The 24462-nt window shown below is 56.5% G+C and overlaps 6 protein-coding genes across 6 annotated transcripts; 4 read left to right on the forward strand and 2 right to left on the reverse strand.

Annotated features, from left to right (window-relative positions):
- Positions 1-271: 271 nt before the first annotated feature.
- CONPUDRAFT_154882 (uncharacterized protein) lies at positions 272-3679 on the forward strand (the record flags this gene model as incomplete). The annotated part of the gene is made up of 6 exons (XM_007771687.1): positions 272-395; positions 485-733; positions 808-866; positions 930-1571; positions 1622-1747; positions 1799-3679. The coding sequence occupies 6 exons, from the start codon at positions 272-274 to the stop codon at positions 3677-3679; spliced, it is 3081 nt and encodes a 1026-aa protein (XP_007769877.1).
- A 4506-nt stretch (positions 3680-8185) lies between these two features.
- On the forward strand, positions 8186-9470 carry CONPUDRAFT_90877 (uncharacterized protein; the record flags this gene model as incomplete). Its single annotated transcript, XM_007771688.1, has 6 exons — positions 8186-8237; positions 8325-8522; positions 8586-8668; positions 8725-8892; positions 8951-9340; positions 9393-9470. 6 exons carry the CDS (start codon positions 8186-8188, stop codon positions 9468-9470), a joined length of 969 nt encoding a protein of 322 aa, XP_007769878.1.
- Positions 9471-11182: 1712 nt separating this feature from the next.
- On the forward strand, positions 11183-15567 carry CONPUDRAFT_137835 (acetyl-CoA synthetase-like protein; the record flags this gene model as incomplete). Its single annotated transcript, XM_007771689.1, has 16 exons — positions 11183-11525; positions 11599-12119; positions 12205-12336; positions 12394-12447; positions 12503-12585; positions 12644-12678; positions 12743-12852; positions 12909-13067; positions 13125-13143; positions 13206-13356; positions 13416-13473; positions 13528-13799; positions 13862-14408; positions 14550-14619; positions 14754-15031; positions 15085-15567. The coding sequence occupies 16 exons, from the start codon at positions 11183-11185 to the stop codon at positions 15565-15567; spliced, it is 3315 nt and encodes a 1104-aa protein (XP_007769879.1).
- Positions 15568-15785: 218 nt separating this feature from the next.
- On the forward strand, positions 15786-18020 carry CONPUDRAFT_82890 (T-complex protein 1). The gene is made up of 8 exons (XM_007771690.1): positions 15786-15833; positions 15882-15943; positions 15997-16076; positions 16156-16286; positions 16364-16954; positions 17014-17194; positions 17261-17693; positions 17751-18020. Exons 1-8 carry the CDS (start codon positions 15794-15796, stop codon positions 17874-17876), a joined length of 1644 nt encoding a protein of 547 aa, XP_007769880.1. The 5' UTR covers positions 15786-15793; the 3' UTR covers positions 17877-18020.
- A 354-nt stretch (positions 18021-18374) lies between these two features.
- On the reverse strand, positions 18375-20675 carry CONPUDRAFT_57950 (uncharacterized protein; the record flags this gene model as incomplete). The annotated part of the gene is made up of 8 exons (XM_007771531.1): positions 18375-18683; positions 18770-18994; positions 19074-19100; positions 19157-19220; positions 19285-19761; positions 19816-19936; positions 20141-20256; positions 20443-20675. The coding sequence occupies 8 exons, from the start codon at positions 20673-20675 to the stop codon at positions 18375-18377; spliced, it is 1572 nt and encodes a 523-aa protein (XP_007769721.1).
- Positions 20676-21039: 364 nt separating this feature from the next.
- CONPUDRAFT_137839 (glycoside hydrolase family 1 protein) lies at positions 21040-24330 on the reverse strand. The gene is made up of 13 exons (XM_007771691.1): positions 24014-24330; positions 23554-23861; positions 23356-23492; positions 23176-23298; positions 22878-23014; positions 22543-22818; positions 22280-22303; positions 22181-22200; positions 22097-22117; positions 22015-22034; positions 21788-21948; positions 21619-21734; positions 21040-21556 (listed from the first exon to the last, which is right to left on the reverse strand). The coding sequence occupies exons 1-13, from the start codon at positions 24069-24071 to the stop codon at positions 21368-21370; spliced, it is 1590 nt and encodes a 529-aa protein (XP_007769881.1). The 5' UTR covers positions 24072-24330; the 3' UTR covers positions 21040-21367.
- Between the last annotated feature and the right edge of the window lie 132 nt (positions 24331-24462).

The following is a 24462-nucleotide window of genomic DNA, read 5'->3' on the forward strand; positions in this document are numbered from 1 at the left end:
GAGATAGGGGAAGGTGCACGTGTAGGCGCGTTAAGGCGACGCGGGTGCCGTCCTTTGCTCGTCTTGCCGCATACATCTTGTCCTGCGAGCCAAACGCGTCGCTTGTTGCTTGTTTCCTCTGCCACGCGGCACATAAGATGCTTGGGAGGACCGGGGTGCGCTGATATATTCCCAGATTCTCCGTCTGGCGTCTATGCGATGGGGTATTTATCTAGGAGCCCTCGAGTCAAGAGCCTGAGGCGATCTAGCCTATAGAGAGAGAGCGCCTGGGATGACTACACAAGCTGGGATCTTTTATCGCTCCTCCCCCGACCCTGCCCAGCCCGGGAACTCCGGCACGGTGCTGAGACGTCTCGAGCTCGAGAGTGTCGATATGCCCGTGTGGGTCGTGGACGGTGCGTCGGTCCACTTATTCTTCGCTCCCTCTCTACGTTTGCTGACACCGCGAACTACCTTTGATCGGATGGACTCGATGGACGAACAGTCGGCGCGCGCGTCGCGCTCACACAGACATTCCGCAACCCCCCGTCCCCGACGGGGCGCGCTACAGGGCGCGCCAAGTACGTCTTTCCGCTGCCCGCGCGCGCATCTGTGTGTGCGTTCGAGCTCGAGCGCGGGGACGGGCGCGGTGTGCGTGGGGAGGCGCGAGAGCGCGCGGAGGCGGAGGAGGTGTTTGGAAGGGCGGTGAGGGAGGGACGGGAGGCGGGGCTGGTCGAGTGGGTGACGGATGATGGTGAGTGCGGCTGCCGTCTGTGCGGTTTGGGCGTCCATGTGGGGGTGGTAGGGCTAATTGTGGGGTGTGTGTAGTTTTTACGATCTCGGTTGGGTCTGTTCCGAGTGGGATGAGTGTGGTTACACGGCTGGTGGTGCGTATCGTGTCGTAGTTCTGTCGTTCATCACTTCTGACGCTGTCTACCTTGGCTCGCTAGTTTGTCATGGATCTGCTTGACGAAGGAATCCGCGATCACATCCGTCTGCAGCTTCCTACCGCCGTCGCCCCGCGATACGGACCCGCTCCAGCGGCCATCCTCGACGCATCCTCCGCCTCAGCATCTCCAGGCGAAACGCGGCTGACCATCCGCGTGGACGTCCAAACAAGCGAGGAGATCCTCGCTCTGCGCAGCCCAACGCACCCTATCACCCTCCTGCGCTACAAAACGCGCTCCGGGCGCCGCTCGACCCGGCGCATGTCCGCCTCCTGGGCCTCGCCCGAGTTCCTCGCGGGCGACTTCGTGCTGAGCATACACGCGCGCGGACTCGACGCACCTCGGTGCTTCGCCTCGCGCCACCCGACAGATGCTCACGGAGCAGTAGCGATGCACCTCACACTCGTGCCTACCTTTTCCGGGAGCGCGCCGCGCGCAGTCCGTGCGCAGGAGTACGTGTTCGTCGTCGACCGCAGCGGGAGCATGGGCGGCGCGCCGATGGAGACGGCGAAGCGGACGCTGGCGGTGCTGTTGCGCGCGCTGCCTGCGCGGGAGACGCGGTTTAATGTCGTGAGCTTTGGGAGCCACGTGGACGGGCTGTGGCCGCAGAGTGTGGTGTATGCTGAGGAGACGCTCGGGCGCGGGGTGAGTGCTCTTGTCGTGGTGCTTGGGAGGCGGGCTGATGGGGGGTGTAGATTGCGCATGTGGAGTCGATGGGTGCGGATTATGGAGGTACGGAGATGGCCAACGCGCTGCGGTTTGCGCTCGACAGACGCGACACTTCTCGGCCCACGGCGGTGTTTTTCCTCACGGATGGAGGTGTATGTGCTTTATTTCAACGTTGATTCATTAAGAACTCATGTTTCGTACAGGTCACCGACGTCCAAGGGCCAGCAGACGTCGTCAAAGCCGCTGTACAGGCCTCCGCCTCTACTCCCGCCGCCCCGCTGCGCGTCTTTGTGCTAGGGATAGGCCCAGAGGTGTCTAGTGACGTGTGCGAGCGCATCGCTCGTGCTGGCGAAGGTGAATGTCTCTTCGCGCTTCACGCCGAAGAGATCACGGGACGCTGTGCGCGCCTACTCAACGCTGGGCGGACGAGGACAGTGGAGAGTGTCGAGGTGGACTGGAACTGCGATGCACGCAAAAGGCGCACTAGGGCAGGTGGCGTTCGCTTTGATTCGGCGGCGTCGGTGGGAGGCGGGGACGTGCAGCAGGCGCCGCACCAGATCACGCGCGTGTTTCCCGATATGCGTCTCGCTGTATCGGCGCTGACGACGTTCGACGCCGTTCCAAAGAATATTCGCCTCCACGCGCGGTTTCGTGTGCATCAGCAGGGCGCGATGGGGAATGGGGAAGAGCAAGAAACGGTAGAACTTGATGTGCCAGTCACCGAGATCATCCCGTTCTCGAAGAACCACGATACCAGCGACTCCGCGGATGTCCCGCTTTTACATGCGCTCGCCGCTCGCCGACTCATCACGGAGATCGAGGAGAACAGAACGCCACCGCCGCGGATAAAGCCCGACGTGCCCACGGACCCAGCGACTGTTCGGCCGGAGCCGACGCTCGAGGAGGCCAAGCGCGCGGCTGTCGTCCACCTTGGCGTGCGGTACCAGCTCGCGAGCAAGTATACGTCTTTCGTCGCTGTTGACGAGGGGACTGCGCGCTCTCGCGTGCCGGCTGGTGGGCGGTCTAGGTTCAGCTTCGGACGATCGATGCTCGCGAGGCGTCTTGGACTTCAGAAACAGAAACGGAATGACGAGAGCGCGTCGTCTAGCGATTGGGAGGACAGTGCAGGAGCGGCTGGTCCTGACGGCTCAGGCGATGATCTGTTGGGTGGAATACTTGATGGGCTCACAAATCTGGCGTATGGTGCATGGACCATGGCTTTCGGCCCTCCGTATGCAGACACGAGTGCTCCGCCAGTAGGGAGTGACCGTGGACGCCTTCCGGGCGGGCTGGGCGATATCAATGGCGATACCGAGTCAGTCGCTTTCTCATTCAGAACAGAGAGTTCTGGCGCACGTACAACGCAACATCGGTACAGCGACGCTAGCGGCTCGGACAGCGCCAGCGTTCGCACATTCTCGACGCTCAGCTCGCTTACCGGCTCGTCATCGAGTTCTCGCTGGACACGCAGCCGCACACCGAGTCCACCGCGCCATCTGCATATCGACGACGATCCCGTCGGTCGCGTTCCCTCCCCAGTATTCGGTCCCATAAACCTCGCACCCTCCCACATCGCCAGACACCACCATCTGCACACCCAACCACCCCCCCAAACCCATCCTCCACCCGCCCACCCCCGCACCCCCCTCGCACCATCAGCCCAAACGCTGCTCGCCCTCCAATCATTCGACGGCTCCTTCCCCCCATCCACATGCACCCCCCACCTCGCCGCCGCACTCGGCCATCCCGCGCTCGCGCGCCGCACGCGGTTCCCCGCGGACAGGCGGGTCAGCGAGCGAGTGTGGGCGACTGTGCTGGCGCTCGTGTGGGTCTGTCGGGCGCTGGCGCGGGCGGGGGAGGATGAGCTCGGGGAGGTTGTGCGTGTGAAGGGTGTTGAGTGGTTGGAGGAGAGTGGGGAGGTGGTTGTAAGTGATAATAAGAAAGGGGAGGGGAGAGGGAGCGGTGGACGTGGGGACGCGGATGTTAGTGGCAAGTGGGAGCTGGAGGCGCTGTTGCGTGAGGCGGAGGCGGCGGTGGGTGAGAATGAGGAGGAAGATGGTGCGATTGTTAGTGGGCAGGCATGAGGAAGTCGGAATGGAGTATGTACTTTTAGTTTTGTGCAGTTAGACACGATGTGTACGTTGTTAGTTGGGAATGTTAGATCTCGTGAAGTTCTCAAACCACCGTTTGATTTATCAGAACGCTGACGACTCTGAGCAAGCCAGTGCAGCCGTTGGTACCTCGATGAACTAGACTGATGTTGATCATGCGATTAAGACCCTCTGAGAGACCCCTTACACGATGTTTCTTCTTCTAAATTATGCCGGGATGAATTCGTCATACTTTACTTCTAGGTATTGATGTTTCAGATATTTCGAAACTGGGTATTGCTGAATACAGAGTGTCCGACCATCTGCGAAAAAATGGAAGATCCTAAAAGGCCTCAATGCTACCGCGAGATCCAAGCTCAGTCGGACCACGTAGGGTGAAAGCTCGCCACAGCCATCCGTCCGCCGAGAAAGTTTTGGTTGATTACAGTCGTTTTCATTTCGATAGACCAGTTTCTGCTTTCGTGGAGCAAGAAATTCTGTTTACCTTTGGAGCCCCGTTGGAGTGCGCGAATGCACTGGGAGGGTTAGAATCCCTAATATGACGATGACATAGAGTCAGGGACGGGCGAGCCCGTGAATCGCTCAGGACTACCATCCTGCTATCTCTTCGAGCAGAAGTATGCAATGGCGGGCCTTAATTCTGGTCTCAAGGCTTAAGTGCTTAGGTATGATGCTTGAACCTCAAGGATGTAGGTGACGTGCATTTTCAGAGATGATAAGTCATTTTTAGTCAAAATTGCAGCAAAGAAACGCGAAGGGACGAGAGGACAACAGCAAAAAAGTTGTGTGTCCCATGGGGAAAACAGGCTTACTAAGTTCACTGCCGGTAAACAAGGCACCACGCTCCACAAGAGTGAAATCTGGTCTATCGAATTGAAAACGACTGTAGCAAAAACGTCAATAGCGTTCATGATTCAGCGACCTCGGCGTTCGGCCAAACATTCAAAGTTGGGACGCGGGATGCGATGAAGCCGCTCGGCTCTTCCCGAAGTTCTGCCTCTCCGCCGGCTGTGCCCGGCATATGCACTTGCAATTGGTTGATTCCTCCGCTCATTCTTCTTGGGCCCGAGCAGGCCCGAGAAACGTAGTGTACGCTGACGCACCGCGGCCCCCTTGCTCGCTCGTTCCTCACGGGCATGTACTTAACGGCCTTGCTGCGTCGCGCCTGGCTCTCGGCTTCTGCTTTTTCAAGGTATCTGCTCATCCGTCGCGGGGATCTCATGACCTAGCACTACCTGTGGTTGCGCTACTGTTAGGCTCGTCTCTTCTAGCTCGGATAAGGCACCCTGCCGAGAATTTGCGCTCTCCTTTCTCCATCTGGAAAGACATGCTGCTTGATATTTAGTTCCGAGGTTTTGGGTCTTATACCGGACGCGCTCACCGTGTAGGGACTTGTCAGTCCCATAGGTTGTGCCGCCGGCCTGCTGTCTCAGAGTCTTGATGTTCTGCAGATTATCTTAGTGGTGAGTTTATCTAAGCCCTTCGCTCAAGGAAATGCTATCGCCTTTTTCCTGGCACTTTGCTGTCCAATCTGCTTCCTATCCGTGAAACAATGCCCTTCCTCAGGCTTTCAGTGGCAACAAGGTACACTGTATTTGCTGATGAGGATGCAATTCCTCACCGCCTCTATGCGTTGAAACGCTGGCCAAAAACCCTCTGATGATAATACAGGTCGTCGTGCTAATTATAACAACGCTCAGAGCTAAAATGGTGCGGCATTTGCGCCACCGGCGCTAAACACGTTGCCCGCGATAAGCTGGTTGCTGATAGTGATGTGGGTGTACGTCGACCTCCACCCTAGCTCTCCTTCTCCGACTTAACTCTGAAGCACGCTGGGCCTAGTTGACATCGATGGGTGGTACCTCTGAGGCCACGAACGCCAGGCAGGCCAAGTAAACATAGAGACCGTCCCATCGCGAACCTCCATACGCACCACACCCTCATATTTGCGATTTTACTGGCGATTGAACGATGCCATGCATTCGTCAATGTATGTGTGTCTAATCATCATGCCATAAAACCGAAGTCTCGAGTAAGACTGGGCGCAATCCAGGCACTAAGAAAGGCGGCGCACGAGGCCTTCTAGTGCCAATTTGGCTTACGCCCATTACTTGAAAATGAACTCGTTTCCGTTGTCGCAGGAAGAACGTTCTCCTTAGTGAGCTTACTCGGGGGTGGCGTCTCAGCTCAGCTGCAGCTCCTCGGAGATCTTCCAAGAATCGGTGCTTGATTTGTAAGAAGCACAGTAAAGGACTGGCTGTAATTGGCAATGAAACCATCGAGGAGAACTCTGTTAAATGCTAGAAGTACTCGCATTATACCCCAGTTGCACCAGCTTGAGCTTGTTAGTCTATAGTTTTCATATACGCAGATACCATCACGTTCCAAGGAGCTCGTACCTCGCGATTTAGCCTCCGCACCAAGGCCACATCGCTGACTTTGAAAGTCTTGCATAATTTCATGCGACATTAGCGCTATCGAGATGCCCCTTTTGATTCCGGGGCCCAATAAAAGTTTTTTTTATGTGCGAAGCTGGAGGTGTCCGTCGGGATACCCTCACCGATCAGGCCTCCAGGATGGTGATGGCGCCGCGATGCGCTAGTTCGAGTTCGCTGTTGCATCTCCGCGTCGAAGCTCGAAGCGCAGAGCTGCTCGCTCAATGGTCGTTATGCTTCGGGCAGGGTGAGAAGGCGGGAGTGCTGGCGCCGTGAGGTCGCGACCGGTGGTTGTTCCTCGGGGTATTTGCCAATTGAAAACCTGGACCTTCGATGAGAACGTCGACGTCGGTGTGAGCTGGTGCAGACGTGTGTCCCCTTGTGTCCCCTGCAACGGTCAAGTAGAGATGCGGATTGATTGAGGGCGTTCCCACGACAGGGCAGCGGCACAGCGGCCAGTCATATGGGCAAATGGAAGGGTTATAAGTAGGGGCCAAGTACATCAAGAAGTACATGCTAAGTAAGCTTGGTGTCTTAGACCCTTGGCGATACAGACGTGCTCGTGTGATGTGCGGCGGCGGCGCACTCGTTTTTGCCTCCGGATTGGCTCTGGATAGCTGGAAAATATGTTTTGCCGCCTTCAAGCTCAAGGTTGTGGAGGATGCCGTCGGGAGTCGGGAGCGTGCACCGCAACGTCGTCGCCAATTTTCAATTTTAGCTTTTGATCATCCCCCGTCTATAAAAGGCGATGTAAACCAGTGTAAACCTCCATCTGACATTTTTCCAATTTGCGATCTGTCCACAACGCTTGCCCGCTTCGTGGCTGACAAGCTGGCTCCACATGCATGCAGCGCTCGCTGCGCTGTGAACTTTGTTGTAAAAACCAGTACGCGAAGTTTGTCTGAACTGTATCAGGCAGATACTATGTGCATGGTGGTGCGAGAAGGGCTGGAGATTTGGCGAGACATATCAGTGATGAACCACCCTGTATTTAAGCACATGCTATAGTCGGCATCGAACGTGGGGACACTGTCAACTGGTGTCAACTGGTAGCGTTTTGATCAGGAATCGAGATGGCGACTCGGAAGCTTGTTTCTCTGGCCGACGCGACGCTTCGATGGCTGATGTTGGCGCCAACGGGGGAGGTGACTCGGCATGTCGGGTATCAGATCGTGCAGGGGATCATATGCTTGCGAGTTGCGAAGCCTTCCATTCTGTCATGTGCGGTGCGTTTCGAGGGCTTGTATGTAACTCGGGTGGTGGATCTGTGGATCACCTGAGGTAGCTGGCCTGTTTCTTCATCGCAGGATACGCACGACGCACTAGGTCCGACCGCTCCTGAGGAAAAGGCGCACAGGGGCGCACCAGGCAGCCACAAAGTGCGGATGTAAGCTCACTTTGACCGAGGCTGTCAATCTAGCCTCCGGGGCGACAGTCGCGGAATGACATGTGGCTTGACAGGTATGCACGAGCTCGAGCCCGACGCAAAAGCTGCATCTTACCAGTGAGGCTGGTTTACTGTATCCTTGCGCCGTGATCAGTGATCAGGATCAGAATCTTGGCCCGATGGGAGAGCATGGTTTCATGGATTGGCATGGGTAAGAAATTCGGATTTTCCCATCAGGTAGTCGTGGCCGGATAAGGCAACGGCTGGCTACAACGACCGCACCTCATAAGCTGACCACCTGAACCCGGGCGACCGGCCAAGCGCTGACCCCGTTCCCCTCCCCCCTCCACCCGCCGTCCCACCCGACGCTGACAGGGCGCCCTCTGGCCCGCTTCTCCTCCTTGCACGACCGACCCTCGAAGAAGACGCGTTACGGCAATGGCTTCCAACTGCACCCTCCCGCCCCTTGTCCCTGAAACGTGAGCCCTTCTCGCTATTTCCGGTCATCAAACGCCTGTGAAACTCACAAATGTTAATCCTAGCCTCACTCCCTATGTACGCTCTATACTTGGTGTCCAAACCCCCTCAACGTTCTTGCTGACGGATGAATGATGTTGCCCTCGTGTCTTTGTTGGACGGTGTTTCTTTGCATAGGTCATGGGATATCAGTTCAACTGGGCGTTGTTCGGCGTGTTGACGACTCAAGTCTGTGCGTATCCGTCAGCTTTGTTGTCTCTATGTTGTGACTCACCTTCCTGCCTTCCTTCCTATCCCTTTATTTCTTCCTTGCTCGTAGACCTCTATCAAACGTCATCGTTCCAGGACGGCTGGGCACTCCACCTTGTCGTCTGGTTCTCTTATCTGCTTGAATGCTTCCAAATCGCCATGGCCACGCACGATTCCTACAAGCAGCTCGCTGTTTCGTGGGGGCAACCGGCTCTCCTCCACAATGGCTGGTTCGTGTGGCTGACCATGCCTATATGCACCGCTATCAGTACGTTTCAGCTCGGTTCCACTTCGGTCGTGAACATGTGCTCATATGCTATGTAATTGATAGCGAGCCTGATAGCGCAGTGCTTCTATGCATGGCGAATATACATCCTCAGCGACTCGAGTGTCTTGACGGGAGCCATTGTTCTGGTCCGTTGGCTGTTGCTTTGTCAGAGTGGGCCTGCGCTAACCCTCCTTGATAATAGCTTTCGTTCATGCAATCAGGCGCTGGCTTGGCTAGCGGTATCGAGTCCGCATTGCTCGACGGCAAGGATACGTCCAATATCACGACCAACACGTCCACGGTCGTCACCGTCTGGCTCACCGGCACGGCCGCGTGCGATATCCTCATTTTCACGGCCATGGCGTACTGCGTAAGTTTTGCGAGCCCTTCGTCTTTATGGAGAGCGTTGTCTCACCAGCTCCGAACAGCTCTCGCGCAGCCGCACCGGGTTCAAAGGCACCGACAAGCTCTTGAACAAAATCATTCTCCTCGTGATCGAAACCGGCCTGGCGACCGCCGTCGTCGCCGTCATCGAGCTTGCGCTGTTTGTTGGCATCCCGGACCGCCATTACTACGTCGTACCCGCGCTCATGCTCTCGAAGCTGTACACGAACTCGCTGCTCGTGATCCTGAACAACCGTCCTCGGAGAAAGTGCGCGGACTGCTCGAATGTGCACTCGAGCCAGTTCTCGCCGGGCACGTTTAGTCCCGGCGCGTTTGGGGTGCGGAGCACGATGATGGATACGATGGGTTCCATACAGGTTAGCGTGGATCGGGAGACGTATGGGGATCAGCTGGCGATGATAAGTTTGAATGGGGTGCGTATTATTTTCTTTTCGTTATTCTCTTTTCATTGACGAAAATGTATAGAAGGAAGACACGCACACTCGGGACAAGATGTCGACGCGCGCGTCGACACGATCGCGCCCCACCGAGGATGATGTGTAGACGCTGCCGTCGACGCCGACGCCGACGTTCCTAGCGCCCTTCCTGCCGCGCGCGTAAGGCGGAGAAGACCGGAGTAACCTGACCCATACATACCAGCGCCTGAGATACCCCCCTGAACGACCGACCCGACGGACCCATCAACGTCAACCATCACGCATCATGACGCACACGACGCACACACCACGCATCATTGCATCCATCAGCATCCATCAGCCAAAACGACAGCGACGGTGCGTCGGGTATCCCAGGCGGGCGCCGTCTTCCCGGGGATGCGACGAGCGGAAAATTCGCGGTGAAAAGCCGTTCTGCGTATATCGTTATACATTCATTGTCATTCGCGGATGCACGGACGGGAAACTCAGATGATTTTCCTTGACCCTGTTATTTATGCTTATGCGCCCGGCGCCCGGCGTTGGGCATCGCGCCTTCACTTCGCGAGGAGACGTGTGTAGGATTGTATGAGAGGTGTATGTGGGATGGTGTTGTTTGGGTGTTACGATGGATACTTACGTAGTTGATGTTGATTTTTGGAGGCGGGGCGGGTGGAGGGGAGTGGTTTGATTTGGTTTGACTCGGTTTGGCTTGTGCTGTTTTCTGTTGCCTGTTTGTTTGTTGCATATGCATCTTGTGTTGTAGAAGTACGACATAAGCTCGGATTGGAACATTTTGTTGTCACGTCTTTTTTTCTTGGATGCCGATTGTACTATGCGTGTTTATCGACACCTCTCATAGTACAGTATATGCGCTGTCTGCGTTTCGTGGTGTGCTTGGGTTTACAATGAAGGACGCGTGCGGCGGGAAGCGGGTGCCTTGTCATGCCTTTCAACTTTCTGATGGAGTTCCATCACTCTCGCTCTCCCGCAACATGACGCATACAACCATCCCACGACGGCAGCCGCAATATCTGAGCTACCACACTCGCAAGCGCATCACGAGCTTCAAACTAGCGTCGAACGCGGAAGGAGGTGCTGAGGAGGTGCAAGGCAACGGTGCACCTCCTCTGCGCTGATTCTTCGCTGCAAGAAAGAGTTTTTGCGGTTGATGGCAACCTTTGTCAGTTTCTTCGTGGAGACGGATCACACCCGGCCTTGGGCGGTCCAACGACGATATGTCGCGACGCTGACATAATTTATCATACCCTCCGGTAGTGGGCGGTGGCGCATGGAACATCTCTACGATTCTGGTACACCTGACACTCGGCGGTCAGTCCCGACATCGACGACCCCCGTTCAGCTTGGCCTATTACCGGATGTCAAGGTCGCGATTTGTAGGCTTCTGGCCTTGTCCTACATGACAACCTGTGTCAGCCTATGTCATGGTGTCTCGCTGTCACAAACATTGATATGGAACTCTGGGACTAGTGACGTCGAGGGAACAGCGTAAGTCTGCTGTAGCGGGCGAGCCCTGACGCGGCTGGTCGTCGCGGGCTGATCGCACATAAGCCCGCTCGTGTCTGGTCGCTTTACGCCTGCTACGATCCTTACGCTCGCTTGCAGTCGGGGCGTTGAAGCTTATTAGCACGTTTCTGGCGTGCTTCTTGCCTAGGTCGATCTTAGAACGACTGGCGTGGTGCTGCTCCTGGTACTACCAGCTTATCCACGTTCGCTATCAGCAGATCTATTCCGAGTCGGTACCGACATCGCGATCCCCGCTCACTCCACTACCTACCCGAGTAGCCTGTTTGCGGCCCACATCGCTTTAGCCCTCTCAAGATGACCACCTCCCACGCGTATATACCCATCCCGATCCCTCCGCAGACGCAAGGACGAAACAGCACGACCTTCACCGCGCCGCCGCTCGATGGGTCCATTGGCCTCCCGCAGGTATTCGAGTACGCGGCGAAGCACTCGCCGGGCCATCCTGCGTTCGTGTACGAGAAATCGAACTCAGATCATGATCATTCAACCGCAGAACGGGAGCTCGTGACTGTTTGCTGGGCGGAGGTGGCGAGCGCGATCGGGCGGGGTGCCGCCGTCTTGAGACGGAGGTTCGGGTCTGAGATGCAGGATTTTGGGAGCGGGAAGACGGAGGTGGTCGGGATTCTTTCTAGTTCTGGTGAGCACACCTTTCTTCTCAGCTTAGGCTGGGAAGTGCCGGGCGGGCGGCGCGCTGACTTGCGAGGACACAGACGCGATACCGTACGCGACGACCATATTCAGCATCGTGCGCGCCAACCACGCCGCCTTCCCCATCTCGCCGCGCAACTCGCCCGCCGCGGTCGCGCACCTGCTCGCCAAGTCCAAGACGCGGCACATGCTCGTCAGCCAGGAACCCGCCATGCGGGAGCTCGCAAAGGCCGCTTTGGAAGTTCTGCAAACGACATACGAGGAGTACAAGCACGGAACGGTGCCGCTACCGGTGTGCTCGGATATGCTGCAGCACGCAGAGCTCTACCTGGTGACTGCAGCGCACGAAGAGGAGCTGCTGCTGCTTCCAGACTGGGAGTACAGAGGCCCGGAGGACGTCGCTGTTTATTTCCACTCCTCGGGATCGACCGCGTTTCCCAAGGCCATCCCGTTCAGCCAGAGGCGGATGATCCAGCTGGGCACGATGCCGTATTATGGAGAGCTCGATTTCTGCGGTAAGGTCGCATCGGTCCATGCGACGCCGATGTTTCACGGGATGGGCACGTTTCAGTTTGTGTGGGCGGTGAGTGTTTTGCGCCGAGAGGAATTAGATGGACTCGGTCGGACACTGACGGGGTATCTGGATTTCGCTGCTTATGCGTGTGTAGGCGACGTGTGGCCAGACGCTTGCAGTTTTCGAGCCAAAGTGGCCCCCGCCTGTGCCGACGCTCGACGGGCTCGTCGCAGCGGCTAAGACGACAAAGAGCAATCTCCTCTGGACGGTTCCTTCTTTCGTCGAGGTAAAATATTGTTGCAGAACAATTTGGAGTACTGAAGCTGACTGTTATCATTAATAGGCATGGTACCAGAACCCCGAGCAGGTCAACTGGCTCATCTCCCTTGACGCTATTGTACGGTTTTCTTCTCTACTTTGATCTCGAATATACATGTATCCCTCGCGATTAGGTATACGGTGGAGGTCCGTTGAACAAGCAGATTGGCGACTCGCTCGCCTCGCAGGGCGCTCGCCTCTACCCAGCGTACGGAAGGTATGTTTCACCCTGTTGCCTTCAATTCCTAATACATGACTATTTCTGTCCATCACAGCACAGAAGGCGGCGTCTTCAGCCAGGTCTTGCACGGTCAGTCTGCCTTCGATCCCTTTTGCATTTGCAGCTTCTCGCTTATTTATTTTTCGTTTGATAGCGCAGGAAGACACCTTCCCGGATTGGGACTATTTCCGTATCCCGGACGTGGTCGAGACCGCAATGGTAACGTACGACGCAGAGGCGGGAGTGTACGAGCTCGTCATCATCGTACGTGTTCCTCTCGGACATCTGTACCCCTTTTATGACAATGGACGCGAGCGTAGTCTTGTCCAGCGAATACGATAACCCTGTCTAACACCAAAGTAGACGGCCGGGATGCGTATGCGACGTCGGATCTGCTCATCCCGCACCCGACCAAGGCAGGGTTTTGGAAGGTGTTTGGTAGGGCGGACGACCAGATTATGCACAGCACGGGAGAGAAGGTGCGTACCGTGTCTCATAACTTCGCATTCTCGCCGTGATTGACATCGTATTTGTAGACCAATCCCGGACCGCTCGGTGAGCACGGTTGCAATGTCGTTTGATCTCGTCAAAAGCTGAACAACGGAAAATGAGGACAGAACACATCCTGAACCAAGATCTGAAAGTAATGTCCTGCGTCATTTTCGGCCGGGGACGGTTCCACGCGGGCGTCATTGTCGATCCCAAGCCACCGTTCAGGTTCGATCCCGCGGATGAGGAGAAGCTGGCGCAGTTCAGAAACGAGATATGGTGCGTGCAGCCTCTCGGCTCACACGGTAGCGCGAGCGAGGTGACGAGGATGTGCGCAGGCCAACGGTGGAGAAGATGAACGGGTTCGCGCCGCAACATTCACGCGTGTTCAAGGAGGTTCGTTCTTTCCGAATATAGCACGTCTCGATCCTGCTCAGTTCTGCGGTGTAGATGATCCTCGTCACACACCCGCAAGTGCCCTTTGAGTATACTGTCAAGAATACGCCACGGCGGCACGCCGCTGTGCTTGCGTATGCGGCACATATTGATGCTGCCTATGCAGCATTGGAAGAGAGCGAGAGTGTTGTCACTAAGCGCGGGCTGTTGCCCCCTGAGGCGTGGGACCGGGCGTCGATACAGGACTTCGTGCGGAGGCTCGTATGGGAGGTGCTCGGAAAGGAGCTGGACGACGAAAAGGACGTGTTCCGATTTGGATGCGATAGGTATGTATGCTTGCGTCGTTTCTTGCTGTTTTGTGGGCGGACTGGTGCTGACACTGTATCAGTTTACAAGCCACATGGATCAAGAACTCAGTTCTCCGTGCGCTGCGCACGATCGGCACACTGGACACTCGTGCCTTGGGCCCGAGCTTCGTCTTTGAGCATCCGACCGTTTCTTCCCTCTCCTCATTGGTCCATCAGTTTGTGAGCGACGGTGGCACCTATGTGAGCGGGGCAATGTCGGTGAAATCCCGCGCCAATGCGATGCGCAAGATGGTGGCAGAGCTCACAAAGGATTTCCCTGCGCGAAGTGCCTCGTCGGTTTCTTCCCTAGCTCAGCCAAATGGGATTGTCGTTCTCCTTACGGGCACCACAGGCGCCCTCGGGTGCCACACCCTTGCACGTCTCCTGGAAGATGACCGCGTTACGCGCGTGTACGCACTCAACAGGACACGGGACGGCCGTGTCAAGAGCCTGGCGCAGAGGCAGGCTGAAGCGCTTGAGGAGAAGGGGCTTGATGTGGGGATGTCGAGTAACGGCGGGAAATTCGTACTTCTGGAGGGGGACTTGGCAAGTCCGTGTTTTGGGCTGGCGTATGCGGTTTTTGCAGAAGTGAGCCTGATATTTATCTTGACTCGCGATGTGGCTGACATAAAGTTATCAACAGATGCAAGCGCGCATCACGCATGTCATCCACAATGGTGCGTGCTGCAACTACTTTGACTTGTATCCATAGAGTGATGGTTGGCTGAGTCGATGATCCTCGTAGCTTGGCGCGTAGACTTCAACGTCGCATTACAGACGTACACTCCCGAGATACAGGGTGTGCGCAATCTCGTCGACTTTGCGCTTGCCTCGCCACACACTGAGCCTGCGAGTATGACGTTTGTCAGCTCAATAGGCGTCATTCGAGGTATCTACAACGCATTTGTTACTTCGTCTTTGACTAAAATACAGACGCAGATACCGTCGGCACTGGCACCTCCAGCGGCGCCGAACGTCCCGTGGACGCCGAGGTAGCCGTCTCGTCCGGCTATGCCGAGTCCAAGTGGGTCTCTGAGCGGATCCTACTCGAGGCATCTGCTAGGTCGGAGCTGAAAGCGCGACCGCCGCAGATCGTGCGTGTGGGGCAGCTCTGTGGGGACAGGAAGAGTGGTGCGTGGAATGTGAAGGAGTGGTTCCCCGCGATGGTGCAGGCTTCGAAGGCGGTGGGGTGTATACCTGATGGAGAGGACGTGAGTTCAGCTCTTGTCACTCAGAATGATAGTTGATGACGCGATGTATTCAGAGTATATCATGGATCCCGCTCGACCTCGCCGCATCTGGCCTGGTCGATCTGAGCCTCCCTGACGCGCTCCGAGCGCAGAACACAGACCAGGGCATAGTGCATCTGGTGCATCCCCGGCCTGCGCCTTGGCGGAATATTGTAAAAGCCGTCGCAGCAGAGCTTGGAGGTATCGAACTTGTCACGTACTCCGTCTGGCTAGAGCGAGTTGAGGAGGAGACGAGCAAGAAAGGCTCAGGCTGCACACTCCGCGCGGTTCCATTGATGTCGTTCTTCAAGCAGGTTGGCGAATACGAGGCTATGAGACTGAAGGAAGACAACAGAGCTGGAAAGAAAGATAAGCAAGCGCTCGGCCTGGGGATGGGCACCATCGAGTGTAAGGTTGCGGTGGAGCATTCCGAGAGTCTGAGCCAGGTGAGCGACGCACTTGGAGAGGAGGATGTCAAGCGATGGTTAGGGTATTGGAAGAGAGTTGGGATAATCTAGCGATTGTACACCTCATATACGTCTTAGGGCGCCTCAGTCGGAGAGTATTTATCTCTTCAATCATGCGGTTGTGTTTCAGGAAAGCAAAGGGAGTAAGCGTGACCGCCCGTATAGTGTGTGACTTTAGTGTAACAATGTGACGCACTTTGTGAGTAACGCGTGTGATGGTGGATGAGGACGCGTCTTGCGTGACAGACTTGCTCATTACCGATCACAACGAGCAAACATGCAGGTGGGACCAGGACAAACGCCAGTCTTTGTTATGAGTGCGTGTTCTGTATTTTGTGTGACATACGCTTAGCCTTTGTCCTCAGACTCTGCCCCCGAGCGGCAATCGGGGAGAAAAGCACAGATCTCAAATATCACAGCTGGCAAAGTACGCTTCACCAGCTTTCTGCAGGAGATCGTTTCTGACCTGAGGGCTTCAAGACGATCGCGGATGTCATTCGGACATGTTTGGGTCCCAAGGCTATGCTCAAGATGATCCTCGACCCCATGGGCGGCATCCTGTCCGTTGTCCACATTTTCTGTGCCCCCTACCAATGCTTACTCTCGCTCTCCTCACCTTGTCGATCGTTCTCGCGTTAGGCTCACCAATGACGGGAACGCAATACTTCGAGAGATTGACGTCGCACATCCGGCTGCCAAGAACATGATCGAGCTTAGCAGAACACAGGACGAGGAGTGCGGCGACGGTACGACGAGTGTCATCATCCTCGGTTCGTCCCCATTTTGTTTCATTCCACTCTTCTCCGCAACTCAATGATGATGTGATAACGCTTTTCAACGCGAACAGCCGGCGAGATCCTCGCGCAATCCCTTTCCCAACTCGAACGCGATATCCACCCCGTCGTGATCATCTCCGCATACAACAAGGCACTCAAAGAAGCCCTATCCATCATCGACCGCATCTCCGTCCCCATCGACACTTCCGACGACACCCAGATGCTCGCTCTCATCAAAACCTCCATCGGCACCAAATTCGTTGTCCGCTGGTCCGACCTCATGTGCCGCCTCGCCCTCCAGGCTGTACGCACCGTCTCTGTAGACGACGGCGCGGGCCGAAGCTCCGTCGACATCAAGCGCTACGCACGCGTTGAAAAGGTGCCCGGAGGCGAGATCGAGGAATCGCGCGTGCTCGACGGGGTGATGCTCAACAAGGACATCACGCACCCCAAGATGCGGAGGCGAATCCTGAACCCGCGGATCATCCTGCTCGACTGCCCGCTGGAGTACAAGAAGGGAGAGTCCCAGACAAACATGGAGTTTTCAAAGGAGACGGACTGGGAGCGCGCGCAGGAGATGGAAGAGGAGCAGATCGTCGCGCAGTGTAAACGCCTGTTGGAGTTTAAGCCGGATTTGATCATTACCGAGAAGGGTGTCTCTGGTGCGTATTCTTGTCATCATCATCACCATCCATGTGATTTGACATCGTTCCCTGTGAAGACCTTGCTCAGCATGTCTTCGAGCGTGCCAACGTCTCTGCCATCCGCCGCGTGCGCAAGTCGGACAACAACCGTATCGCACTCGCTGTCGGTGCGACGATCGTCAACCGCATCGAGGATCTGCGCGATAGCGACGTTGGAACCCTGTGTGGTCTTTTCAACATCGAGAAGATCGGCGACGAGTGCGTCTTTCAATTCCCCTGAATGCTCTCTTCCTTCCTTCTGTACTAATCACCACCGTTCAACAGATACTTCACCTTCCTCACAGGCTGCAAAAGCCCGAAAGCCTGCACGATCCTCCTCCGCGGACCCTCCAAAGACATCCTGAACGAGATCGACCGTAACCTGGCGGACGCCATGTCCGTCGCACGCAACGCCGTCTTCAACCCGCGCCTCGCGCCCGGCGGCGGCGCGACCGAGATGGCGCTCTCCGTGCTCCTGCACCAGCACGCGACCAAGTCCGTGGCGGGCATCGAGCAGTGGCCGTTCCGCGCCGTCGCGGACGCGCTCGAGGTCGTGCCGCGCACGCTCGTGCAGAACGCGGGCGGCAACGCGATCCGCGTGCTCACGGAGCTGCGCGCGAAGCACGCGGCCGGGGAGCACTCGTGGGGCGTGAACGGGGACACGGGCAAGATCGTGGATATGAAGGAGTACGGGCTGTATGAGTCTGCGTCTGTCAAGGTGCGTGTCCCGCAGGCCTCGTTGGGCGCGGTGCTGATGAGTTTATGGCCCGAGCAGATTCAGATTCTCAAGACGGCGATCGAGGCCGCGCGGATGCTGCTCCGCGTCGACGATGTTGTGCAAGCGACGCGCAAGGATAAGGAACAACAACAGGGGCCGCCGCCTGAGGAGATGGGCGAGTAGAGATTGAGCGCATGGCCTACGCATGCGTTTACGAGACACTAAAAAATATTGCTAGATCAGTTCGATGATACTGCTAGCAATGATATTTTGATCACATCTGCTGTTCACCACGATATCGTTCCCAGAAAATTGGAAATTTTCGCCCCTCATCCGATGCCATCACGAAAGACGACGAAGCAGATAATAATTAGACGATACTGAGACACGAGAGAATGATGACAATAAAGACAAGACAAGATCCACGCTCCAATCAGAATCCCGATCCAGCAGAACACTAGCTACTTGAGCACCAAAGCAGGGAGCATAGGCAGAACATACGAGCAAGTAAACACTATTGTACCAAACGTCTAAATAAAATCAAAGACAAGAAACAGTAACCCGGCCTGCGAGACGAGGTATAGGTAGTACATAATTTACAGCCATCGAGCAAAGACGCGCGCGCGCGCGCTTGCTGATGTCTTCATATTTTTTGAACCGCCCAATACACCCACCCGAAACCTAGCACCGGATGAAGTTGCCCACGATCATGCTCGGGATCCCCCACTTGTCCCGCCGGATCGTGAACGAGAAGCAGCAGCTCACGAAGCCCTCCTCGCCCCCGCTCGCGTTGCTCCCGCCGCCACCGCCCTCCTTGTCTTTATCGTGGGAGCCGTGTTTGCGGGACGAAGAGCGGCGCGCGAGCGCGCCTGCGGTGCCCGAGCCGGCGTCGAGCGAGGTCGCGTGCGTGCTGATGTGCGGCTTATACCGCAGCACGCAGGACGTGAGGACGGCTTTTTGAGTCGAGTCGAACGCGACGTGGCCGTATTTCTGTTCACCAAGCGCATCGTCAGCCCTCTCTGCTCTGCTCTGCGCTTAAAGCAAAGGCAAAGAAGGCCATGAAAAGGCCGGCGCACCTCCCAGTAGTTCACCGCGCTCTCCTCGGCCATGAGCTCGTATATGCAGAGTCGGCCGTCGCGCATCATGTACCCGTCGAGTCCGACGAGCTCTGTGAACTCGCGATTGCCCTTGTAGATCTCGCCCGTGCGCCGCCAGAGGCACGCGGGCACGCCCATGGCGCTGAAGACGCGATCGTAGTCGAGCAGCATGCGCTCGAAGGCTTCTTCAATGAACACGAGGTCCTGGGAGGGGTGGTTCGCGTCAGCGTGGGTCGGCCTGCGGAAGAAGGGATAGGCAGGCCAGACAAAAGCAGGGACTCACGATATCTCGTAATGATTGGGCGACAGCCTAAGGCTCCGGAGTCAGCCAAGAGGTATGGGACACAAGAAAGCCAAGGTGCGTACCCTGAATTTAGGCCTCAATACCGACAGCGGTTGCAGTATCTGCTGCTTCGACTCCTGCGACACGCTAGGGTATCACGCATATCATATCAGCTCTCGCCATCCTCATTCAAAAGCACAAGAAGACGCACTTGCGATCCATCCACCGCGACAGCCTCGCGTACCCCTTGACATAATTATACGGCTTGAGCAACCCGGCCTCGTACTTGCTCCGGATGACCCTGTTCAGCCGCTCGTCGCGCGAGCCGCTCTCCTGGTCCGCCGCCGTGAGCAAGAACCGTTCCGTCTTCGTCGCGCTCGGCAGCAAGGGCGGTGCCGGTTCTTCGGCGGGCTGTTTTTCGGGTGACGAGGGGCGCGGGGGCTGCGCTTGCTGCTCGCCCTGCCGAGGCTGCTGGGAGTGATGTTGGTCTTGGGGTATGCTGCCATCAGGTGCGAAGTCCGGGTTGCTGGCGCTTCCATTTGGGGATGTGGGGGATGTAGGCTGGGGCTGTTGCGAGCCTTGGAGGTTGGATGTTGGAGGGGGCGGGAAGCCGGCGCCCATGAGCGACGGGGTGACGGTCGGTGGTGGAGTGAAGAATGAACCATCATCGAGTGTTTCAAGGAAGTCTCTGTAAGATGGTCAACCCTCGTTACGCTGAATTAAATTGAGCGGTATGACGCACGAGAGCATGGAAAACTCGTTGCCGAGCGTCTCGGGCTGGTAGAGGAAGCTGCCCTGCGGGACGCCAACGCCCATACCGGGCCATGCTGACGGGGCCTGCGTGAACGTGTTCGCGCCGTACGCTGGTTCTATCGTCGCATCGTCCCAGGCATCAGCCATCCAGCCATCCGAGTTCAGTCCGTCCACGCATGCCACGTTTTCAACCATATGCCGCGCACACGGGGCCGATCAAGCACCACCGTGATAAGGAGGGAAGAACGAAGAGAACGTGGGTGAGCCAAAGAGCAAGGAAAACAGAGAGAGCTAAGGGAACAAGGAGGACATACGGGGGATAACTCTCGAGCCGTCCGCGCCGGGCGGCACGCTGCCCTCGGCCGCTTTGGAGGCGGTTTTTGGCGGGCGCGCCTCGTCGTGGCAGAGATGGCCGATCTCGCGCTTGATACTGGCGTTCGCATATCCAGGAAGGAGTCCACAGATTAAACGTGGCGAACGACGAGAGCGATGGGGCGACAAATGAACGGTATGCGACGTGGTCGGACGAGCATAAACGCCATAGTCAAAGAGAGGGACCAAGCCATGAGCAAAAGTGCAGACCGGCGTCGAGGTAGACAGAGAAAAGGAGGCTCACCAGCGCTGGCATGGGCGTCCCTCGTCGCACGTCATATGGCTGCGCCTGCAGTAGAGGCAGGCATGGTTGACCTTTCTGCGCTTTGACGACTTCTTCTTTCCGCCTGCGCTACCCTCGTCCTGCCCATGTCCTCTCTGATCGCTCTGCTGGTCTCCTCCTCCATATGGTCCAGATCCTGGAGCCGAGCTTGAGCCAGAACCTGAGGCAGACGCATTGGACTGTTGCTGTTGCATAGTAGGCATATAAGCCTGCTGAACTGCGAACGTCGCCATCGTGTGCAGTGGCGGCGGTGACGTGACCAGTGCTTTGTTTGTCGAGTTATGAGAGTGATTTGTTGCGTGGATGATTGTAGGAGCAGAAAAATATGGAAAGCAGACGAAAGGGATAAGGAGGTCAAGGAGCAAGCGAGTGTGCGATCAGTAACAAGTCAAGCGGCCGTGGGGAGCTGTTTACTTCGTTGCTGACATCAACAATTCATCACCTCCGCGACATCCGCGTGGAGTCTCAGCGTGCGACACCCAATCAAGACCACCTCCACGATCACAAAGCCAGTGATGAATCTTGTGTTATATTTTAGGAAGTCGAGGATTGTATGTACAACGGTATGAAGGTATCGAATGCGATGTGTAAGGTCAAGAGTCAAGAGGTTATCGTACAAAAGGACATCAAAACTTGATAAATAAACGTCTAGCGCCCTACTAAACACAGCCAGTTCGTGATCACTGTCAGAACCGAGGCCAACAGACAACGAATCAAACGACATCGTCTAGCGCAACCTGCTTCAGGGACTCTGCTCGTCTCTCCGTAGCCCATCCTCGCTCGCATGGTCACCGAGTCCTCATGGGTCAGGACACAAACCACTACCGCACCACCGTCACAAGTAAAGCGGATGCACGCTTAATGCCTCTTCACGGGATGAAGAGACTCAAGCGCGACTGGGCGAAACAGCCCGTCCCGACCTCGACAATCGGGAAACGAACCGGCCGAACGAAGAACGCAGGCTTGACACCCGCGACGGCTGCGAGCTGTTGGTAGACTTTCGCTTCTGCGACAGCGAGGTGCCATTGGCCGTTTGGCTAGCAGCAGGGGCTTCATCAACATTCTCCTTGAACCACTGATACCAAATGGCGTGAGCTGGAGAAAAGAGATAGGCTGGATAGCGGCAGGAAAACGCACCTTGACGAGGAACTTGGCGGACTCCTTCGGGTACCGCTTTTGCGTCTCGTAGTCGACGTACGTCACGCCGAACCGGGTGATGTACCCATCTGCCCACTCGAAGTTGTCCACGAAACCTATATTCAGAGCCCATGAGCAAACGGTCTTTCAGTGACAGGAGAAAACGCACTCCACGGGAAGTAAGCCCTGACATCCACCCCATCGTCAAGCACAGCGTGGTACAGTGCGTCAGTCGTGCCCTTGAAGTAGTTCACCCGGTCCACGTCCTGGAGCGCCTCCTCAATCGGCTTCGTGTTCTCGTCCTTGACGGCGAAACCATTCTCGGTCACGCTATTGCACACGAGGCGAGTCGTCAGTAAATTTGCACGTATCGCGTGAAGAAAACCAGAGACGCACTAAATCGGGAGCTTGTACCGCTGAGAAAAACAACCACGGCGTCAGCCTCGCGTGAGAGACCATGAGCAGCTTTGAAGCGCACCTTCCACAGGTAGTTAAGCAGCTAATCGTGTCGTGAGTCGTCAGCGAACGCATGACCACCGCGCGAGCGCCAAAGCGTGCTTACCTCGCGGAAACCTTGGGGATCTGGTGGAAAGACACGCAGCACCCGTCAGCACGCTTGGCGGTCACGAGAACCCAGCAAGGGCGGAAGAAAGACACTCACAGTCTTGCAACCAGGCACAGTGCGCTGTCGGAGGCAAACGAGAAAGGCACAGTCAGCGTACTGGCAGCAGCAGGAAGCCCACACAATGGGTTCAGGCCCAGCGAAGACGGAAAGAAATGATCCGCCACATCCGACAAAGAGGCGTAACGCCCTCCCGCACCCGCTCGTCCGCTCGCCCGTCGCCTCGCCTCGGCCCCGTTGAAGCACATCATCGGACCACCCCGCACCCCAAACCAGATCTCGAATGAAACACCAACACTCACCCTGCGTTCCGAGCTGCGTCCCGTCTGGCCTCGTGAACGTGTACTCGACGTTGCCCTGGAACTCGTCGTCCCCGTTAGCGCGGCACAGGTTTGTCGTGTACGTGTTCATCCCGTAGAAGTCGCTGCTCCCCTTCACGACCGCCCACTCCCTCTCAGTGAAGTCGGGCATGCGGTCCCCGAGCATCTCGCGCATGTACGGAGGGTAGTGACCCAGGTAGATCGGGTCCGCGAACCAGCCGATCGCCACGTCGAGGGCGTGTTGCGCAGCTTCGATGTCTGTGAGGTGGAGAATTTTTAGCTGTGAGAGAGGAAAGAGAAGAGAGAGTAAAACACACTCTGCGGTTGGTCATCGTATGGCATCGCCCAGTCTCCGTTGAGCGTGATACCAATCTCTCCTTTCTGGGCGGCCTTGAACTCCTCGCGGTAGGCCTTGACCGCGGTCGCATGTGCCAAGATGACACTGTGCCCCACACTGTGTGCATATTTTGTGACCATGCATATCACGGATACCCCACATTACCCCGCAATAGCAGCCGGTTAATCAGTTGAAGGTGTGCGAGAGAGAAAGAGAAATGGCAGATTAAGCGTAATTAGCACGGAAATCCATTGTGAATGGGAATGGGAAACACGCACATCCATGGCTCGGTGGAAGAGTCGCCCTCGGGCGACCGCGTGCGATCGCTCGACCGACCGGGCGCAAACACACCCCGGCCGTAGCCCAGGACTGAGATGCACCACGGCTCGTTCATCGTCAACCTTTCGGTATCGTTAGAATTATGTAGAGGGTGGAGCACACAATGGCAAAAATCTCACCAGTGCTTGACACGGTCACCGAATGCCTCGTAGCAGACGCGTGCGTACCGGGCATAGTCCTGCACGATCTCGTCCTTGTTCAGCCACCCTCCGTACCGCTCGTCCAGAGCTTGCGGGAGGTCCCAGTGGTACAGCGTCTAATATATATTTCAGTCAGTTCTTTCTGTTAAGACAAACATCGGGAAGGTTAGTACGCACCACAAACGGCGTAATCCCATTCTTCAACAGCTCGTCAATCACATTCGAATACCACTCGATGCCCTTCGGGTTCACGGGATCGTCCCGCCCGCCGAGGGGAATGATGCGGCTCCACGCGATGCTGAAGCGGTACGAGCGCACGCCGTACTGGGAGAGCAGCGCGATGTCCTCTTTCCAGAGGCGGTACGAGTCCGTCGCGACGTCGCCGTCGCGCCCGTCCAGCGTCTTCCCCGGCTGCTTGCTGAAGTCGTCCCATATGGACTTGCCGCGGCCGTCGATGTTGGTCGAGCCCTCGATCTGGAAGCTTGCTGTGATAGGCGAGGCAATGTTTGTTAGCACATTGTCGGCAAATTGGGATTGCTATAGAGGGGGATCGAGCAAGATATCGGCAAAGCAATGCGGGGAATAATGATATGCGAGGGAAGGAACTTATGGAGACAGGGGCTATGCAGCAACGTACCGGTAGCGAAGCCCCAGATAAAGTCCTTGGGCAGCTTCCTCGACACCTCTCCGGACATGTTATTGTTTAGACTTGACGGAAGACAATAGAGTTTACGCGTCGAAGGCGGTCACTAGATGCGATGCGGTTATGGGTGGCCCTCAAAAGGCGAACTCAGGTGAGCACGGGATGTAGGTGGGAGCATATTCGAGGCAAGGTCAGTTGCTCTTAAGGGAGGACGGAAGAAGGCGTAGGGCTATCGTGTCCGTTCCTAGAACGGCGCTTCTAAGCGGGACGCGGGCTTTCCACAAAGGCACCGTGCCCGAGAATAGTCCGCCATGATGCTGGACCGAGCAAGAGAAGTCTAAGGATAAACTATCCGCAGTGAGATACACCTGGATAAACCGGTTTGGAGGTGATAGAGAGTGCACACCTCTTTTCCTGTGATTGTGCAGAACTGAGAAAAGATC

The sequence above is a fragment of the Coniophora puteana genome, assembly GCF_000271625.1.
Source record: "Coniophora puteana RWD-64-598 SS2 unplaced genomic scaffold CONPUscaffold_8, whole genome shotgun sequence".
Classification (NCBI taxonomy): domain Eukaryota; kingdom Fungi; phylum Basidiomycota; class Agaricomycetes; order Boletales; family Coniophoraceae; genus Coniophora; species Coniophora puteana.